The 19,949-nt window shown below is 38.1% G+C and overlaps 1 protein-coding gene across 8 annotated transcripts; it reads left to right on the plus strand.

The window, feature by feature from the left end:
- The first annotated feature begins 15,446 nt into the window (after positions 1–15,446).
- LOC131314494 (uncharacterized) lies at positions 15,447–19,408 on the plus strand. Of its 8 annotated transcripts, none has more exons than XR_009196425.1 (4): positions 15,447–15,704; positions 16,409–18,299; positions 18,405–18,537; positions 18,803–19,408. XR_009196425.1 is itself a non-coding variant. In XM_058343166.1 (2 exons), the coding sequence occupies exon 2, from the start codon at positions 16,675–16,677 to the stop codon at positions 18,172–18,174; it is 1,500 nt and encodes a 499-aa protein (XP_058199149.1). In that variant the 5' UTR covers positions 15,447–15,704; positions 16,409–16,674; the 3' UTR covers positions 18,175–19,408. The 8 variants fall into 8 exon arrangements, 1 of the variants encoding a protein (XP_058199149.1); XR_009196422.1 differs by having other exon boundaries at positions 18,408–18,676; XR_009196421.1 differs by having other exon boundaries at positions 18,408–18,537.
- The last annotated feature ends 541 nt before the right edge of the window (positions 19,409–19,949 follow it).

A 19,949-nucleotide genomic window follows, 5' to 3' on the forward strand; every position in this document is an offset into this window, starting at 1 on the left:
TACACCCAGTGTTCTTTCCCTCGATGCTTTAAGTGGTAGTATCATGTGGCTAACACAAGATCTTTTTGTTACTGCTGATGTGCTTTATTGTTTGTAACATAAGACCTTTTTGTGAACTATGAAGTGGTGAAGTGGTGTTGCAACTTATGAAGGCCATAATGGCAACTTAATGTTGCATCCATTTCAATTTTCTGCTATGATGATAAAAGGAACTAATATTTGAGCAGAATTTAGTTTTCTTATTCATTTTCCTTATTAATTTTTTTTGATGGGTATTTTGGGATTATTCAAGGGATATACGGAAATTGAAAGGGGCCATTTTCTTCCTCAGTTGGATGGGGTGGCAATATGGTATTAAATTTTTTTTTGACTTTACCTCCATTCTAGAACTTTTTGGTACAAAAGAGCATTTTCAAGGTGTAATTGGCCTATGAACTTGGCTTGTGATATTTTCTTGATATGCATTGCAGGGTACTGGAGGAAGATCTGGGTTCGGCCGTGGTGGCGGCGGTGGCAGTTTTGGTGCCGGGCCTGCTGGTGGAAGTTTTGAGTAAGGAAGATGGATGGTGTATTGAAGCTCTCCGTGCTGCTGGCTCGGTCCGGAAGAGACTCTGGAAGCTTGAATGTTGTACTACTTCAGGACACCATTTCTGTTCTTTTTTATTGTTGAGCAAAGTTATTAGTATGTGATTTTAAATGGGCTAGCCTGCTTGTTCAGTTTAAATTTTGACAGATATGATGATTTTGATTGAACTTCATTTTCTACAACTACTAATATTTATGTTTGTAGATTTTATGTTGCTGGGTTCTTGCTAGTGATCCTAGTTTAAGCTATTCATTCTTAGTTTCTTACCTAAACCCACAAAATCTACATAACAGTAGGCAGATTTGCTATGGCAGGAGCTTCAGTTGTTGCAACAAGTACGAGTGTAGTTCAACTGTTCAAATTATCCTCACTGGATGGAATCGAAGCTTTTGAGTTTAATTTGGTCTTAATATAGTGTTCTAATACTGGTCTCAACATGCATCAGAGTCTATGAAGTAGGAACCCAATTTGGGATTCCTAAGTCGTTGCTTCAAAATTGTTTTCCCTAGCAATGGGCCAACACATTTCAACCCCTCTTTCTCTCTCTCTTCTTTATTCTTCAGTACCCTGTTTTTAATGATACAATACAATTTGTGTGCGCTTATTATGTTGAAGATGAAAGAACTATTTTCACAATTGAATACTTATATTGTCAACGTGCATATAGGCATGATAATTCCACCCAGAGGGTGTTTCCAGCATCTTCGAAAAACTTCTACAATCTGAAAATAAGGATGATGCTCTGCTCGCATTTCAAACAGCTTTTGATTTAGTCGAGAATGAGCACTAAGCTTTTCTACTGAATGTGAAAAATCTGCTTTCTGGTCTCAAGTCTCACCCATCCAAACCTCCACAGCAACATTGAAATTCATGGTGATTCTTTGATAGGAATGCTATTGTCTCTCTCTCTCTTGGCAACATGTTAGTATGGATTTCAAAGACTATCCATAATGAATCCCAAACGTCCATGAGGATGACGAGGAGATACCAACTGGGCTACAGCCCATTGGCAATAACGTTGGTTACTAATGTTAATTTTGAATATAACATTTGTGAGAGCATGTGTGTTTCTAGGGGGATGCACCTTGCACGTAGACACTGGATAATCATTAGGATTGAAATATTGAATAATACGATCTACAAACTTAGGAACATTAGAGGCACCGACGCACCGGGCATCGGAATGTGTGTTTTTTGGGAAGATTTTTTTTTAGACGAAAATCGGTTGCCGGTTGGTGATGTGTATACGAAAATCGAAAACCGATGACACAACATGGCACGACATGAGCGGCACGACACACGATTAAGGGCCAGCACGGCACGACCCGACAAAAAAAGGCACGGCACGACGCAACCCGACAAAAAAGGCACGGCATGACCCGACCCGACCAAAAAAAGCACGGCACAATGCGGTACGATTAATTAATCGGGCACGGCACGACACGACACGATTTAAAAAAGGCACGGCCCAACACGGCCCGACAAAGCAAAATGGCCCACCATGGCACAGTACGGCACGGTACGGGCATGGCACGCCATGGCACGATGAAGTCAACGGGCACGGTACGGCACGACACGAAGCACGGTTGGCACGGAAGAAAATGACACAGTACGATACGACAGGCACGTTTGACACCTCTACTGCCAAATGCTCTCAGAAAACATACAAAAATAAGAAGCAAGAGGACCCACTTATAGTCAGCCCTCTGGGCTGATAGTAGATTTCTCCTATCTATAATAGTGTAAATCACTGCATGTTATAACCGTGATCGAATACATCATCGGGAAATATTACAATACACACTTCTTATTTAGATGTGTATTATATGCACCTCAAAATATTATGAATTATAGAGAAAATTTTACGAATCGTATTGCTAAAAAGTTACTGATCGTAAAAAAGTTACGAGATACACCAAAATGTTATAAATCAAAATGAAAATGTTATGAATCATACTGCTGAAAAGTTATGAATTCTAGAATAAAAGTCACGAAACACGCTAAAATGTTATGAATGAACCATAAAATAAGTGCATATAGTACACCCTTTTAAGGGTTGTGTATTGTAGACGTTCTCACATCATTGGGTTTACAGTTTTCACTTTCAACTTATTGGTGGAATCCATTCTACCTACTATATAAATAAAGGACATCCAATCCCAGAAGAGCAACAAAAAAAATAGTAGTAATAATACTATGTTGCATTTTTTTCCAGTCTTGTTGCTTTTGATTGGTCACTGTTGACAAGGTCGGTATCGATCGGCAAATTACGCACGCCATAATAACGGACGTAAGAGAGGAAAATGACGTCCTAACTTATTGTGATATACTACTCCTAAAGAGAGGCTTGATAGCATGAAAGGTCTTACATGCGTAGATTATATTGACGTCCTAACTCAACAGCACGCTTTGATCGACTTTACTATTCTCTCTCTCTCTCTCTCTCTCTCTCTCTGAGTCTATTTATATGGTAATAAATGTCTGCAAAGAAGTTAAGAAACAAGAACTTCTAGCTCTTTGTCAATGTCTTCCGCCCTTTACGTGGTCATCTTGTGAATAGGTGGTTCATGCAATTAGTTTCAAACGCACACTCTAAACTTAGACGAATAAAGGAATCGGCCATCCAGACGATAGAAGAGTCGGGTTCAGATCCAGGGGGTGCGTGCGATCCAAACATTGCATTACAAACCCCGACCTCGTCCCATATCTGCAGTACTATTGACGATCGATGATGAAGACATTGAAGAGACAACGCAGAACAGAGACCGCCAAGGCGCCAATGCATTTCTGTAATGACTATTCTTCCTTGTTTTAATTAATAAATTTATTACTCTTTTCGTCCCAATTTATTTGTCTTTTTTGGGAATTTCAACTTATTTAAGAAACATTATAATTGCGCTTGTCATATTTTTATTCTCTCTTTTTACCTGTCGAAACATCCTCACAGCATTGTACTAGTAGTATTTAATTTCAAAAAATGAGGAAAAAAGAAGTAAACTCATCAATTTTTATTGTCGCTGGATCAACGTACAATCTCACATTCAATGTGAACTTTATGGATTGACAAAACTTTCTCTTTTAGGTAATTGGATTGATAATTTCTTTCTTTTTTAGGTAATGCATATATTTCAAAACCTAAAGGCTCTGTTTGTTTCGAAATAAATGTCTTCCTGGAAAATGATTTACTTATGAAAGAATCTTATTCACGGATGCAGAAATAAATATTTTCGTGTGGAGTGCTTGGAGATCTAGAGACAAAAATTAATTATAATCCTTTAGAAAAATATGGTCAGAAAAATAAGATTTTCGCACCGATTCAAATAGATTAAAAATCTAAAGGATCATAATTAATTTGTCTGTAGAACTCGCATAATCAAGTTTCTGCACTATAGGGGCCCAAATAAATAGCAGATAATTATGAGAGCTCTAGAGACAAAATTCAATTATGATCCTTTGAGATAAAATGATTAAACAAAGTTCTATTGAAAATTGGTGCACTTAGTTTTTGAGTCATATTTTTTAATATATAAACAGTTTAAAAAAATTAAATGATCCAATTTTAATAATTCGTTTGAACCGGTGCGAAAGTAAAGCACCTGGTTCAGATCAGAAGAGAGCGACAGAGTGGGGTTAAAGTTGCACGTGTGACAGCCTTTGATTGGTGTCCGAAAATATATATTTTTTAATCTTTTGGTTTAAACATGTTAAAAAGAAAGCTTAATTACCACACAAAAAAAAAAAAACATGTGATAAGAAGAGAAGGAAGAGAAAGGGTCGGGATCCTCTCCAGTTACTGTCTTGGAAAGTTCCCTTTTTTTCTCACACTTTCGTATTTTTATCGATAAGAATTTCATTGTGGGGTTCTTATTTGAGAGACAACCTAGCAACTGGAGAGGATCCAAATACTCAATATGCAGAAAAATTTATTGTACTCGATTCGTTATTTTGCTATTTCTTTTCACTTTCTTCTCAAACTAAATAAGGGAAAATAAATTTTTAATATTTCGTTATTTTCTTTCTTTTCTCCAAGATCCAAAGGGTTTGTTTTGGAACCTATGAAAAAGAAGAGAAAATAATTTTTCCGTGACTCCCATATTAATAGAAGTGATAATTGAAAGTTTTTTATTTTATTTTGGTAGAGGTAAAATACAAGGCAATTAACCGACTATTGAAGAAATACTGATCGTAGTGCTTGCTCATGGCTGCTTCATCCAATCAGCCGGGCGAGAATATGGCCTTCAGCACTTCAAGACCAGGTAGAGTTTTAACCTCACATCCTTTTCCTCATCGATAGTGAAGGTAAGTTCATTTTGCAAGCTTGGTATTTTAGGGATTCAAGGGGTGTTTCTAGTCGTGAAAATTTTGTAGATTTTTATTTGTGGTTAAGAAATACGTTGTTAGGTGTTTCCGATAGTAAATAAATTGTTAATAAATGTCAAGTTATTTTCGATAGTGAACAAGTAAGAAATTAATGTGAAAATTAGAAGAGCAGTCATTATTACTGGAGAAATTAATTACTTTATTGTCTGATGAGTTATATGATTACCATTATCAAGCTTACACTGCAGCCAGAAAAATTTGGAGGGCAGTTTTTTTTGATACATTCATGTTGATAAAGATTTTTTTTTTTTTTTATAGGCAAAAAATTTTATTGAAGAAAATTTGACAAAGGGCACATTAAGTTGGAGGGACGGAGAGAGGAATCCAACCAAATTAAGGTTGGATGAAACTAAAATACATCCGAAGGAACAAAGCTTGAAAACACCTAAGGGGCTAAGCCTGAAACATCTAAAAAGGCAAACTTCATACAAAGTAGGAGTATATATGGGCCAAAACCAATCCGAGAACCCCAAAACCTAACCCTAACCCTAACCCTCTACCTTCAAAATCATTCCAACCAAAACAGACCCATGAAACTACCACATTAACAACCTGCCACCACCCCGTACGCTCCTCAAAGAAACAAAATGACTCCCCAAAAAAAAAACCATGCCTAAAATGCACACTCCTATTTCCCTGTCACCTGGTGATACAAGATTGAAAACTTTAGCAAGCGGAGGTACTCCTTTGCATAATCATACGCTCGTTTGCTTCCATCTCCAATCATGTTTCTCATCCTTTGAACGTCTCTCTCCGTAATCTTCACTCCTAAGCTTTTGCCAATGTTTGTTGTTAATTGGAGCTCAGCATCTATTTCTTCTTGATCTTGCCTTGTCCCTTGTGAAGAACATGAGTTTTGGACAAACTCACTCCCTCCAGTGCTCATGCAATCCTCATATATAAGATTGATTTCTTATCTTTTTTCTGAGTTCGGCTGGTTTAAGGTCCAAGATGAGATTTATCCCCTCCATTTGGGATGCTCTGAGGTTGTTCCTTGAATCAATCACTAGTGGCTCATACATTGAAATTATACATCTGTCATCATTCTGCACTTGTTCACTTGGTACCGGATTCTCCAACCTCTGGTCATTACCACCTTGACCTTTGTTTTCAATATTGCTTTGACCCTTATGAGTGCTTTGACCCTTATGAGTGACCAAAAATGGGCCTGTTGAGTCCGCCACCCAAGAGTTGAGACCAAGAACTGAAATTTCCTCATTGCACTCCTCATCTGACTCCACTTCTGATGTGTGATAGTCCTTAGGAATCTGGGAGAATTGATCATCCTCCACACGCTTGATGCCCAACTGAACTTTCCTCATTATTCTAATTTAATTGAAGAGACACTTTTGGCATGACCGAGAGGGTGGTGAAAGGATTAGGGGGCAATAAGCTAGGCTGTTGCTGATTTTCAACTCTCGAAAGAGCCACTTTCGGCATGACCCGCAACTCTCGAAGGTGATCAAACCAAGACTCCGCAATTACAGAATCTCCCCGTCAAATGGCCTATTTCCCACACTAAAACACTGCTAATGATACACATACATATAGGGGAATCAGTGGTGTCACACCTTGTGAACACTCCAATGCATGTGAACGCCAGCAGCTGAAGCAAAGTCCCATTTTGCTTCTTCTTCCTTAAAGCCAACCCACACAAATATCACCTTCGAGAAGATTGGATGCTTACGATAAGTTCCTTTTACAAGCTTGGTGGAGTTGTATTTTAGAGATTCACGAGAAGATTGTTGATGAGGCACTAACAAGATTTTGGCCTAATAAATAAAGCAAAAGTCAAGCCCAATAAACAAGTCCAAAATTGAAGATATTATCAGAGAATATATAAATATCTAGTTTCGAAAAGTTCAAAAATATATCTAGCTTATGTATATGTAAATATCCACCATTTTTTGGATTTTTTTTTTGTTATACATAAACATAAACTTTAAGAATTTTTTCTTTACCCAAGAGACTTGTAGGGGCAATTTCATAGATTTTTTACAAGTTATTAATTAACCTGAAAACTAGTATAATTAGTGGAGATATTTGTCATTTAGGGGCCAGGCATCCCAACACCCCTTGTGTCAGGCCCTGCCTAGCTAGGATGTGTCAAGCATTGACAATCAACGTCCATAGATATCACGCGTCTAACACGTGATAGAGAGAAGCCCTTACAAGGTTTATATTACCATCGTATTAACCCCCGTACCGTTTTTATAAAAAAAAATCCTAAACATCAACAATAATACTTGAATCGTGATGGCAAGGAAACTAGAGCTGAGCAAATAACCTGGTAACCCGCGGGTTCGACCCCACCCGACCAGACCCGAAGGGTTTTGGATGGCTTCGACCAAGCACTTCGATCGGGCACGGGTTGATTTCCCTTAAGAAAATCTATTTTCGGTTTTGTTTGCGTTTTGCTCGTCGCCACAACCAAAACCCTAGAGAGTACAGCCGCCCTACCACTCCAATTCTTCGTCTGAGATCTGGAAAATGGAGACCCACACTGTGAGCCTCTGCCACTCTCTCTCTCTCTCTCAGACCGTCCACTGTCTCCCTCTCTTCTTCCTCACCCATCTTCATAGCGACCACAATCTCGCCGGTGAAAAATGACGACAACAAGCGATGCCGGAAGATTTGTCTTCGTCTTCCTCTTCTTTTCTTGATCAGATCTGTTTTACTGAAGTCGAAACCAACCCGACCGACAATCCGATGATGTCGGATTGGTCGAGTTGAACGCCGTAGTCAGTCGACCAACGGGTGTAACTTTTCCAACCCGATCTGGTCGGGTCGGGTGGCGACTATATGCCAAACCCAACTCGACCTGTGCTCACCCCTAAAAGAAACCAATCAAAACAAAAATCCAATTTCGTTTTGGCGTACAAAAAAAAAAAACCCCAATCAACGCTTAGTGGTTCGCTCATTCGTGTTTGGAGATATTGTCTAGGTGCTAACCTAATGTTCGAGTTGTGCTATATGTACCGAAAGTGGGGGAGAGAATATGTACCGACGGCTGCCGGCGGGCCGTCTCCGGCCACCGGACGGCCGATCCGAGCCGTCCAAAAATTCTAAAAAAAAAAACCGATGGGGCCTACGCGAGGATCAACGGCATCCGAGGTGTGTAGGGTACTTGATCCGAGCACTTTTTTTGTGTGTATATACACGTATATACATATATACAAGAAAAAAGGGTGCTCGGATCAAGTACCTTACACACCTCGGATGCCATTAATTCTCGCGTAGGCCCCATCGGTTTTTTTTTTTAGAATTTTTGGACGGCTCGGATCGGCCGTCCGGTGGCCGGAGACGGCCCGCCGGCGGCCGTCGGTACGTTTTCTCTCCTCCATGGTCGGTACCTATATCATTTCTCGGTTCCAATAGGAAGAGTTCTTACGCTTATGGGTATGTTTCTTTCTTTGTTTTCTTTTCGTTTCCTCGTGTTTTCAGCTTTTATGATACACAAATCATAATGTTTTATTACCTATTTTGTTTACATGTGACTTTTTGCATCGAGTGGTAGTCTTACATGATGAAATTAGCATTGGAACCTCTGCAAGTAGAGGTGGCAAACGGGCGGGTCTGAACGGATTGAAACGGATCGTGAGTCAAATATGGGCGGGTCGAATATGGGGTCAAAAGGTAAACGGGTTGAAACGGGCCGGGTCGAATATGGGTCAAGTCAAACCCAAACCCGCTCAACCCGACCCGTTTTCCTCCTCTTTTTTTCCCCCTTCCCCCCCCCTCTGATTTGTCTCAATAAGGGGATTCAAAAAAATAAAATTTTATGATTAAAACTCTTCTTTTTTTTGAATAAAAATGAAGCAATTAGAGGCTAAAAAAGCTTTTAAAAAATTAGATTTTTACTTCTTCTTTTTTCATTTCCAAATAGTAACGTAATTTCGACGAGGAGTCAAAGACAACATCAGAGAATTGTCTGGAAGGCGATGATTGCACCAATTGTACAGTTTCGGTCTTCGTTGCATTTGCCGAAGCCACCACTTAGGTTTGGATTAAATTTGTTTGTACAATTTTTTGTTTGTACAATTTTTTTGTACCACCACCAATTGTACAATTTTTTTGTCTTTATTCAAATTTGTTTGTATTTGTTTGTTTTGCGACAAACTTCTTAGCCCTATTAGTTCGTCTCGACGACAGAATTGAAAAAGTAATTTTTTCTACTTTTACCCTAATATTTTTTGTAATATTCAAGATAAATCCCAACAACCGACTTTTGGGACTTTATTTTGGATGTTTTCAAAAATATTTGGGTAAAAGTCAATTTTTTACTTTTCTGATTGGAGCGAATCAAAAATTGTAAAATACATGTCGCGAAACGACAAACGCGAAAAAAGTTGAATAAGGACAAAACGAAAAAAAACCCAAAAAAAGGAGAGGAGCTCAAGGGATTGGTCTTGTAATTATCTTATCACAATCAAGAGGAGCTCAAGGGATTGGAGAGAGAGAGAGAGAGAGAGAGTGAGTTTGTGTGGATAAATTTGATTGGATTGAATAGTGAAGACGAACTTTTATTTTTTGATAGTTTAGAATGAAGACCGGCCCATTAAGTTTGGGCTCATTCTGAACTCGTCCGAATTTTGCCAAACCGGGTAATTCGAAATTAAACATCGTTTGGGCTTCCGAGACTTCATCCGGTCCAATTGAACATAGAATTGGGCCTCCATATGTTCTACATCAAGAGGCGTGTTGGATGGACGATCTATTCAGGAGACGAAATCGAGAAAAGTTTGTTTTCTTTTTCTTTTTCTTTTTTTCTGAAATAAGCATCAACCAAACAGTTCCTTGAAATATAAAGGTGTTTATTGGAACAGTAATTTTTTCGAAGACGAGGTTGTGATAAAGTGAGCTGAGGGGGTATGTTTTTGTCGAACCTGCGCGGTCTTGTTTTCGTGGAGTAGTCACCAACACGCCTTTTGCAATTACAGGCTCTGGGTTTTCCATTCAACCCATATTAAACTCATTTTCAACCCATCTAAATCCACTTAAATATGGGTTGAACCCATATCAACCCATTACATAATATGGGCGGGTTGGGTTGGGTTGGGTTATAAGTGGACGGATTTGAACGAGTTAAAAAATATGGGTTGAGATTGCCACCTCTACTTACAAGTGTCCTATCTATTCCTCTCTAGTGAGAAGATATTGAAACTGCAACCTAGACGAACATTATCTACATGAGTTCTATGTGCAATTACACAACAGCTATGTGCAGTATCAGATATGTACCTTAGGATTTTTTAAGGGAAATGATATTGGCACTCCAAAAAATGATACAGGCACTCCAAAAAATAAAAGAAAATGGCTTAGGAGTTACTCTGATTTTGGAGTGTCTGCATCAATTTTTGGAGTGCCAATATCATTTCCCTTTTTTAAACGAAATTCCTGATAGAACTTTTTTTGGTGATTGGCTTCTCTTCTAATCCCAAATGTCCATATCCGAGCACCTTTAATGTCTATGTCGCATGATGAAACATCATCCAAAAGGAATAAAATGACAATCGAGAGCAGTCCTGTATCAATTTCAATTTTAGTAATTATGGCAGCATGTGGAGTATCAGTTTCAGCGAGAACGAAGATAAGAGCTAGCTAATCAAGCGAGGGTTGTCGCAGGGCTCATCCTTTGCAGTAAACTAATAATGGAAGCCGTTTTCTTGCTTTTCTTAATCCCGCTATTACTGCTAAGAAATTGATGCAGTTGCCCGAAGTCCTTGAATTTTAGGCCCATCATGTAACAGGCAGGCTCGTCATCCTCATAAGACTGTTTTCCTAGCTTCTTATCACCTAAGAAGCATGGTTTTGGACCCGACATTTTCCAAATTTGGACACCAACTCATTTAGGGCACTTTGAATAATATATTAAGATCTATTATTCTCTTTAATCCCACATATACTTGTAATTGTTTAACAGTTTATGTGCCTATCTGCTTTTCTTTTCTTTTTTTCAGATTCAACAACATAATTGGTTTTTTTTTTTTTTGTCAATCGAACCACATAATTGGTTCAAGAAACTCATAAAGTGTGATATTCTAGAATTATATCAGATACAAGTTATATATAAGCAACTTTTTACTTGTGCTAAATACCTGTTACGGACCGTTCTTATCATCCTGGTTATTTATACTTTACATTTTTCAAAAATGTCGTGGAATTTGCTGAAAGAGTGTGGCGAGAATCTGGACGAGGTGGGGGCCAGCTGCGATGATCTCCTACGTACTGAGGGACATTATCGTTGCAGTGATGCTGCGTATGACACTATGACTGCGATTTTGGGGTATGATTCCCCGCCTCCGTTTCCACAAACACCACGCCGTTCTACTTCATGGGGCGGATGTCCGTGCGGTCGACTACAGAGCTATGCTGCGCATCGGATAAGACCATCATTTTTGGTTACCGGGTGGGCCGGACCACTAGGACGGACATTGCGAGCATCCAACGCAACGCGCTTGCTCGTGGGTTTCCACCAGCCTCGGGAGGACATTTATAAGTGTTGAACTATGCACAGCTCTGAGAGGACAATGGTTGTTATAGTTCTTATGTTAGAGCACATTATGGTTTTATTGGATCACATAAGGAATGTTGGCATCGGTGATGGTTGCACTGGCGCTTTGTTATAGCTAAGACCCTCTGGGACGAGTCAAGGTTGTGACAGAAATGCACACATTCTTTCTGGGACGAGTCAAGGTCGTGACAGAAATGCACACATTCTTTCTTTTTATAGCCATCCACCCCTTCAATAAAACAGCTAGGATTATTTTCATCCAATAGCCCACATTCTCCTTTTAGAGTCCTCCTAAAAAAATATATTTCCTTCTTTACATCTCCAGAATATTTCAGAACTTTCCACACAAGTCTAGCATGTCAGGATTATTTTCATCCAACAGCCCATATTCTCCTTTTAGAGTCCTCCTAAAAAATATAGTTTCTTCTTTACATCTTCAGAATATTTCAAAACGGCTTTTTTGCCTTTTTGGTTTCCAAAATATTAGCGAGTTGTCAATTTGGCCCCCAATATATGAATTTAGCCAATTTAGTCTCCAACGTTTAAAATGTGTGCCAAAATGGTCCTCCTCCCCAACGGCGTTTGCCTCTTCCGTCAAAAGAGGGGGGTTGGTATTTCACCCCCTTTACACGTAACTTATGCCTAGTTTGACATTATAAGCCAAACAGCTTATTTTTTTGACAAAAAAATTGCATTTGTTAGTTTTTCGTTTATTTTTGGAGAATATTGCTTCTTCGTGGTGAGAATAATTTAAAAAGTAAAAAATTACGATCAAAATCTATTTTTTTAATAAAGAAGAAAAAATTGGCTTATCGGCTTTTTTTTGTCTTTATTAAAAAAAGATTGGGTTTGATTGTAATTTTTTTTACTTTTCAAATTCCTCTTGTCATGAAGAAATAATTAATCCTCAAAAAATTGACAAAAAAACTAACAAATGCATTTTTTTTTTTTGAACAAGGACAAAAAAAATAAGTCGACAAAAAAATCCTGGGTAAACAAAATCTCTCTCTGTGTGTTTTCTTTTGAGTGTTACAATCTATATAAGAAGTGAGGGATGACATTTGGCGGGAAAAAGCTCTCCATGAGAAAGAAACGTGTATAGTGGTGAAATACCATTCATGCCCCCCTTTTGACGGGAGAGGCAAACGCTGTTGGGGAGGAGGACCATTTTGGCACACATTTTAAACGTTGGGGACCAAATTGGCTAAATTCATACATTGGGGACCAAATTGGCAACTCTCTAATACTTTGGGGACCAAAAAGACAAAAAAGCCATTTCAAAACTTTCCACACAAGTCTAGCATGTAATAGAGTTTTTTACAATCTTGTAAAACATTCCAGAAGAAAAATGTACAATAGTCTATTTTCATTTTTGACAAGTATTTTATCGAATAACATGGTCTGGCAACAAAAAGTTAGATAGTTTGATTAAACATTTAGGAATATCTAATTGAGATAGTATATTTTTAGAAAATGATTAAAAGGTTAAAATGTTAAGAAAATGAATTTACCTATTGAAGTGTGACCTAGTATGGATTCAAAATAAAATAGATAATGTTCACCCTATTTTTCAGTTATTGACAAAATTCCTTGATATGCATCTAATTGTGTTAGCTAGTTGGCTCAACTATATAAAAGCAATATTATTTGGTTAAAATAAAACTTAAACTACCAATTGAAAAAAATAACTGAAACTAGGATGGGAGGGGGATAGAGATAGTGGGAACGTGGCAGTTGGCTGAGAGAGGGCCGGGTGTGTTCCGCATTGCCTTTTAAAAAAATAAGTAACTTATTTCACATTTTCAAACTCAAAAATAATGTATTGATGAAATAATTAATATATCAAATTTTTTTTGCACCGTTCAAAAGATCTCGATGGGATCTATCAAACAATATCCATATTGCTATAAAAATTATTTGCGTAAACACATTATTTTTTAGTTTGAAATCTCCTTATTAAAAAATAAGCAATTTATTTGGAAAATGTGGAACACATCCAAAATCTGATCAACATGGGGAGGTTGGATTTTGATTTCACATTTTTTTTATTGTTCTTTTTTTGTTTTATTAATTTATGTTTTATGGCCCTTTCTTCTTATTTTCTTTTTTAATCGGTCATGATTTTTTTTTATATGTACTTGCAGACAGGTAACAAATTATTTTAACAATTAGCTTCTTATTTTCTTTTTTAATCGGCAATGATTTTTGTATACATACTTGCACACAAGTAATAAATTACTTTAACAATTGGCGTTGTATCTCATTCAATGCACAAGACGAACCAATAAATTTCGGAAAATACTTTTGCCACTTCCTTTTTTGTTAACGTCACTCATCTGCAAGTGTATTTGTACACCAAAAAATACACTTATAGGGGAGTGGCATTAACAAAAAAGGGAGTGGCAAAATCCGCAGCCTAAATTTCACTCCAATAACTTTTTTTGTTGCCCGTGCATTGAGGGAAACAACGCTGGTACATGGGTACAGAAAGTGGCACAAGTAAGGCTACAAATGAACCAAGCCGCTCGTGAGCGGCTCGAGTAGGTTATGGCTCGTTCGAACTCGGTTCATTACGTTTCATTGAGTTCGACTCAAACTCGATAAAATTTTAATAAACAAACTCGAGCATACTAAAACTCGGCTCGGCTTGGCTCTGGACTCGGCTAAACATGAGGAGATAACATGATTTTCTATTTCAAATTAATATCTTGATGCAAAATTGTCAAGAAAATATAGTAAAGTTTATTTGAATAAGGCTTGTCCTTGTAGTGTATACAAATATAAAACATACTTATATATTTGCACAACCAAAACTTTCTTTGCATTCCTATGCCGGTATGTAAGTATAAATGTATGTTTTTTTATACTCGTTAAAGCTCGTGAGCAAGTTCAAGCTCGAGTCCAGCCCAGGTCAACTCTATTCATCAAGTTTTTATTGGCTCGGCTCGGCTCGAGCTCAAACTCGATAAAATTTTAATAAATAAAGTTGAGCACGGCAAAGAGGAGTGTTAGGAACAAAAAAAATTGATAAAGAAAATACTCTTAAAGTGTACATAAACGGCTCAGATTCATTGTGCAGTACACTTGAACCATTCATGTACATTTTAAAAATATTTTTTTTATTCATTTTCCTTACACCTAATATTTCTCCACGACAAAATTTGGTTTGACTCGTTTGCAACCTTAGGCACGAGGGACGACAAGTTACGATTTTTTTTAATCGGTCATAATGTTTGCTGCCACGGCAAGTTACGATTTTCTACTTCCGATTGACGGTTTTCTCTGTCCCCTCTCTCTCTCTCTCTCTCAACTCAAATCCCTCCGTATGGTACTCGGCACTGAAAATCTTCTCAAAAGGAGAAATTTTTGGGTGCCGGGTGGAAGAAGATTTTTAGTGCGGAGGGATATCAAGTGGTGTCTGCTCGATGCATTCAGTTTCTTCATTTTAATTTTTGGACAGCTTGAATTTAGAGGGAAAAAAAAGAAAGAGAAAGAGGAGAGAGAGTGTTTCGATCTGAGCAGTCCAATACATTTTTGGACGGTCCGGATGTGTTGCTCAGGCACTAGGTCGGCTAGGTAACGTGGTATCCACCCGGTGAGAAATTTTGGGTACCCCTATCAGACAGTTTGTTTACACAGATTTTTCATACACATATCATGCACAGTTCATTATGTGCGGCACACTACGGGCCCCACACAAACGATCCAAATTGTTCATTAAATATGAAATATTTTTTCAAGGCCCCTTGCAAAATATCAGCTCAATCTAATATATATATATATATAAATGCTCGATCCTAATGAAAAGTTAAATAATTGAATCGAGCCTCTATAAGCATTGAATTGAACTGATTTTTCAAGTGAACCCTTCAAAAAATATTTTACATTTAATGAATAGCTTGAATTATTTTGGTGGAATCTGAGGCACCACATTAAAATCTGTGTGGATAGCATTGCTGTGCCCCTGTATCATTATTGTTCCCTCAAGACCTTTCCTCCCCTTCTTCTTCACCTGCTAAACCCCTCCCTCTCACGTAGCAACACTGCCAACAACTATCCAGGTGCCACCTTGATCCCTTCGCAATCAACACTGGAGCATACCCTTCGCAATCAACACTGGAGTATTTTTTTCCTAAAAGTTCGGATCCCCGTTTCTCTGCTGGCCCAAGTAATCCGTATATTAGGGCTTCATTCAGTTCTTATTAAGCAGTTAGCTGAAGAAAGGTCAGTATCAATGGTTTTATTGCTCTGCTGTTTTATACTACTAGTCTGTTACTACTACTACTACTTGATAAACTCCTCAATTTCCTTTGTGGGTGTTTGCTAACCTAAAAGTTCTGATCCTTTTCTCTTGTTTCCGAATTTCCAGATTCAGCTTCTTTGATTTTTTATTGCTAAGTGCGACAAATAGCTTAGGTAGTTAATAAACCTAATATCTTTACTGACAACATTGCTTACAGCAAGAAACCGCTTGATACGCTTTAAGTTTTACTTTTCTCTTTCGTATTAGTCCTCAGTTTTTACAGTGTCAGATTGTCATTGTATTGCGGGTGTAGGTATAATGTATTTGACTGTATCATTCGTGAATTTATTTAAAGAACAAGATATGGGTATTGTGGATTATGGCAAGAGAATCTAATTGTTTACACACCCTTGGGAACTATGATTATTGCTTTCCTACTTGGCTAGCTATCATGTCCGTTTTGTTTTCTCTTGTTCGTGCTGTGCACGTAAGAAGCACTCTAGTTATCCATCCAGTTTGGCCCGAAAACACAAAATGCCCTTTGGTTTATTTGCATTGTTTGGAAGCAACTTTGTTCACTTACGTGTGTGTGTGTGTGTGTGTGTGTGTGTGTGTGATGCGTTATTTGTGTTAGTGTAACTTATGTGCAATTTTCGTATATGTTTCCCTATTTTGTTTGGCTCAGGCAGGTAGAGGATTGAGAAAGAAGAAAGGGGGAAAATATTTAACAGAGGACTCAAATGAAAGAGACCAGCAGTGAGAACAAAGAAATGACACCACAAGGTGCGAAGGACAGTCTTTTGGTACTGGAGTCCTTCTGATTCCTTTCTGCAGCTTCCTAACACGAAGAGGAGTAGAGGAATATCTGAACCTTCAAGGGACCCAAAGCAGTTGTCCCTAATGGCTTATGCTGCCATCTCAGTTACTAAGGGGCTTAACCTATAGGTACCAATGGCTTCAAAGCTGATCCAAACAGAAGGCCATGAAGCTGAGAACCCCATTGGAGTCTGTCTACGAGAAGCCTTTGGCCTTATTGAATCTCAGCTAAGACCCCCATTCCCACTCACAATTCCATCTCCACCGGAGTACGTAAACCTTAATCGGGCAATCCTTTACGGAATTTTATGTGAACCCCATCTGGCCAAAGTTCATATTAAGCACTTACATGGGAAAATAACAGACGGTTATGGTTTCTTCACCAATATGCTTACAAAGGTAGTTAATGATTTGTACCCAAAACTTGTATATACAGCAAAGGTTCAGTTGATTTGGGTTACTAGTGAAATGGTTTCTGTTTCAGCTATAGGGATCGATGGCTTGTTGGTGGCCCTGCTGAGGCAAATTGTTTCTGGAGATTTTACTGAAGGAAATTTGTGGTTGTGTTCAGAGTTGGTCGGTCTTTTTTTAGCTAAATGGGATTGCTTATTAGAAGAAGAACCAATAGTCTTAACAAGTGCTCTTTATACATTTCTTCGGTTATTGGCCGATCATTATAGGTTATCAAGTAATTCAAAATTGGACATCTTGAAGCAACTTGAGATCAAGTTTTGTATCCGAATGTTTAGGGAGCAATTCCATCTGTGTTTCAAGATAGGAAGAGATCTTGTTCGCCTTTTACAAGAGTTGGTTCATATACCTGAGTTTCGAGCAATATGGAAGGATTTGCTGTTCAATCCTGGTGAATTCAAGACTAGTGACTACCGTGACATTTCACAGCTTTACCTATCAAGGACTTCAAGTTGGTACCTTTTGCTCCGCATCACTCCAGAAATGGAAACCCAATTGCGATTTTTGCTTACACATGTGAATTTAGGGAGTCAAAAGAGGTACCAAGCTTGGTTTGGTAGGAAGTTTCTTAGCTTTCCAGAGAGAGAGACTCTTGTTGTTGACATTGTTCGATTTATTTGTTGTTCGCACCATCCACCCAATGAGATTATCCAATCAGCTGTTATCCCTAGATGGGCTGTTATAGGATGGCTATTGAAATCTTGCGGGAGGAATTATGTTCAAGCCAATGCTAAGCTGGCCCTGTTTTATGATTGGCTGTTCTTTGATGAAAGATTGGACAACGTTATGAATATTGAGCCTGCAATCTTACTTATTGTACACTCAATTCCAAAATACATTGACGTGACTCACACTCTTCTTGAGTTCTTGTTCCTTCTTATGGAGAACTATGATGTTGGGAGGAAGGATATAATTAATCATGGGGTCTTATCAGCCTTCTGTATGCTTGTTAGAAAAGGAGTGCTTCACTCACTTGATATTTTGGTTAATTGTGATGCAATTTCCCCCTTTCTTAAACAGAGGCTTGTAGAGTTGTTTTCTGGTATGAATGCAATTGTTTCCAAGGAATTGCAGCCAGTCATAAAGGGATGCTCTTTGGATTTGCTAAAAGCATCCAGTGTGGAAGTACAAAACACAGTTGCAGGGAACACACATGAGCAATGAAGTAGTGGTCACATAATGGTGCTACTCTATATTCAAACGAGCCAGGCACTGCTTCTCGTCTGTTGCACAAGACTAGCAAAATTCAGGTTGATCCTCAGGAGAATTTGGTTTGCTGCAGATGTTAGGTACTTTTTTTGTTCCCCTTATTAATTGGTTATCTGGAGCATTTTATCGGCCCATGATAATTTTGGAAGTTTTTTTTTTTGTTCTGCATGGATTGTGTTGACTAGCAGTTCTGTGATCATGAACTTATATGACATTCAGACCAACAATTCTGAGACACCTCAGTTGCCTAAATTGGTTCTTCTGCTTTGGCTCGTTAAATAAGCTCTTACCTCAGCAATATCAAATTGCTCACTGTGGGTGAGTTTTGGTTCTCTACTGTATTGATTGGACATTGTAGAATGTGAAACCCTCAACTCCAGAAATTTCATTTGGCCGACTGGCTTCCTTTTTAATGTTTGCTCCCAGAAGGCTTTGCTTAGCCTGCCAAACAACATAGGTTACCACTATGACTTACCACTCTCTCTCTCTTCTTGTCCGGTATCTACAATTAGTTGTTCAATGCATTTTTGTTCAACCATTTCAACTGAAATGCGTCTGTAACAATGTTGTTTGGCTATGCTAGGTTTGATTCCAATTTGAAAAAGTTTAGAGGACTCCTCTTAAATCTGTCACTACGCTGGGACGTTCCGAGTCCAAGATTGAGGCCATTGATGGCTGTCAATGCACGGAGAGGATTTTGGACTGTCTTAGACATCATCTCTTCTCCTGGAGATTGAAATGTGGTTTCCGTGTTCAGCTGAAGAGATGGCAGACAGCCCAACAAGGATCCATGTTATGTGTGACAGTTATCGATCACATTGTTTTGTTATTCGGAGTACACTGCAAGATACCTTGAAACTGGATAGCATATTTTGGCTATGTGGATTATCAATATGAAAATTAGGTTTCTTGTGATTCTAACTTGTCGAATGTTTAAAGGGTACGTTAGATGAGGTAATGGTGATTTTAGTTTTCAAGCTTTTGTTCAGGAGAAAGTGAGCGCTAAATATTTGAATCAAGGTACCAAGATGTGGTTGAATCTTGTAATAAGGGATGCTGATCGATGGAAATTTGGCAGTGATGTGAGCCACAAATAATGGTATAGAAGCAATGTACAGTGACCATGAATTGTAATTCTCATAATTTCTATTACTGGAAAGGTAAAAATAAGACAAGTGATTTCTCATAACTAATTTGATCTTGAATGACATACTCTAACCTAGTAAGAAAATTTTAACCAAATTTCTGGGTAAGATTCTTGAATTTATCCAAATATGTTAGAATCACAAGAAACCTCTATAAAGTTACAGACGTTAAGCTCTCATCAAATTCAATTATTCTACAGGCTACAGCCTCCTCTAGTTTTGCAACTTGTGAACCCATTCGAGCACACAAGGATGATCTAAATCAATGCAACTCGTAGACCTTGCATAGAAGTATCTATGTAAAAAAGAATTAACTTTGAATCAGATGTAAGTAGCTAGTAGCTAACTCAATGATTCACTACAGACGGAAAAAAATGATTAGGACTATTAACCATTCAATTTTTCTTGCAAAGTGGCAAAAGTATGCATCGTAATTAAACATATTTTTAAGCAGGCCGTACACCTTAGTGAGGTTTACGAGATAGAACGATTCAAATCATCTTTACGGGTCTAAGATGGGCCCATAAAGTCTCAAAACTGAATTTCCGTTTGACCCAAAAAAAATAAAGTCTCAAAACTGGAAGA

This window comes from Rhododendron vialii, chromosome 13a (assembly GCF_030253575.1).
Source record: "Rhododendron vialii isolate Sample 1 chromosome 13a, ASM3025357v1".
Lineage (NCBI taxonomy): Eukaryota > Viridiplantae > Streptophyta > Magnoliopsida > Ericales > Ericaceae > Rhododendron > Rhododendron vialii.

Coding starts and splice junctions, on each gene's coding strand:
- LOC131314494 (XM_058343166.1), top strand. CDS start 16,675: ATGGCTTCAAAGCTGATCCAAACAGAAGGCCATGAAGCTGAGAACCCC.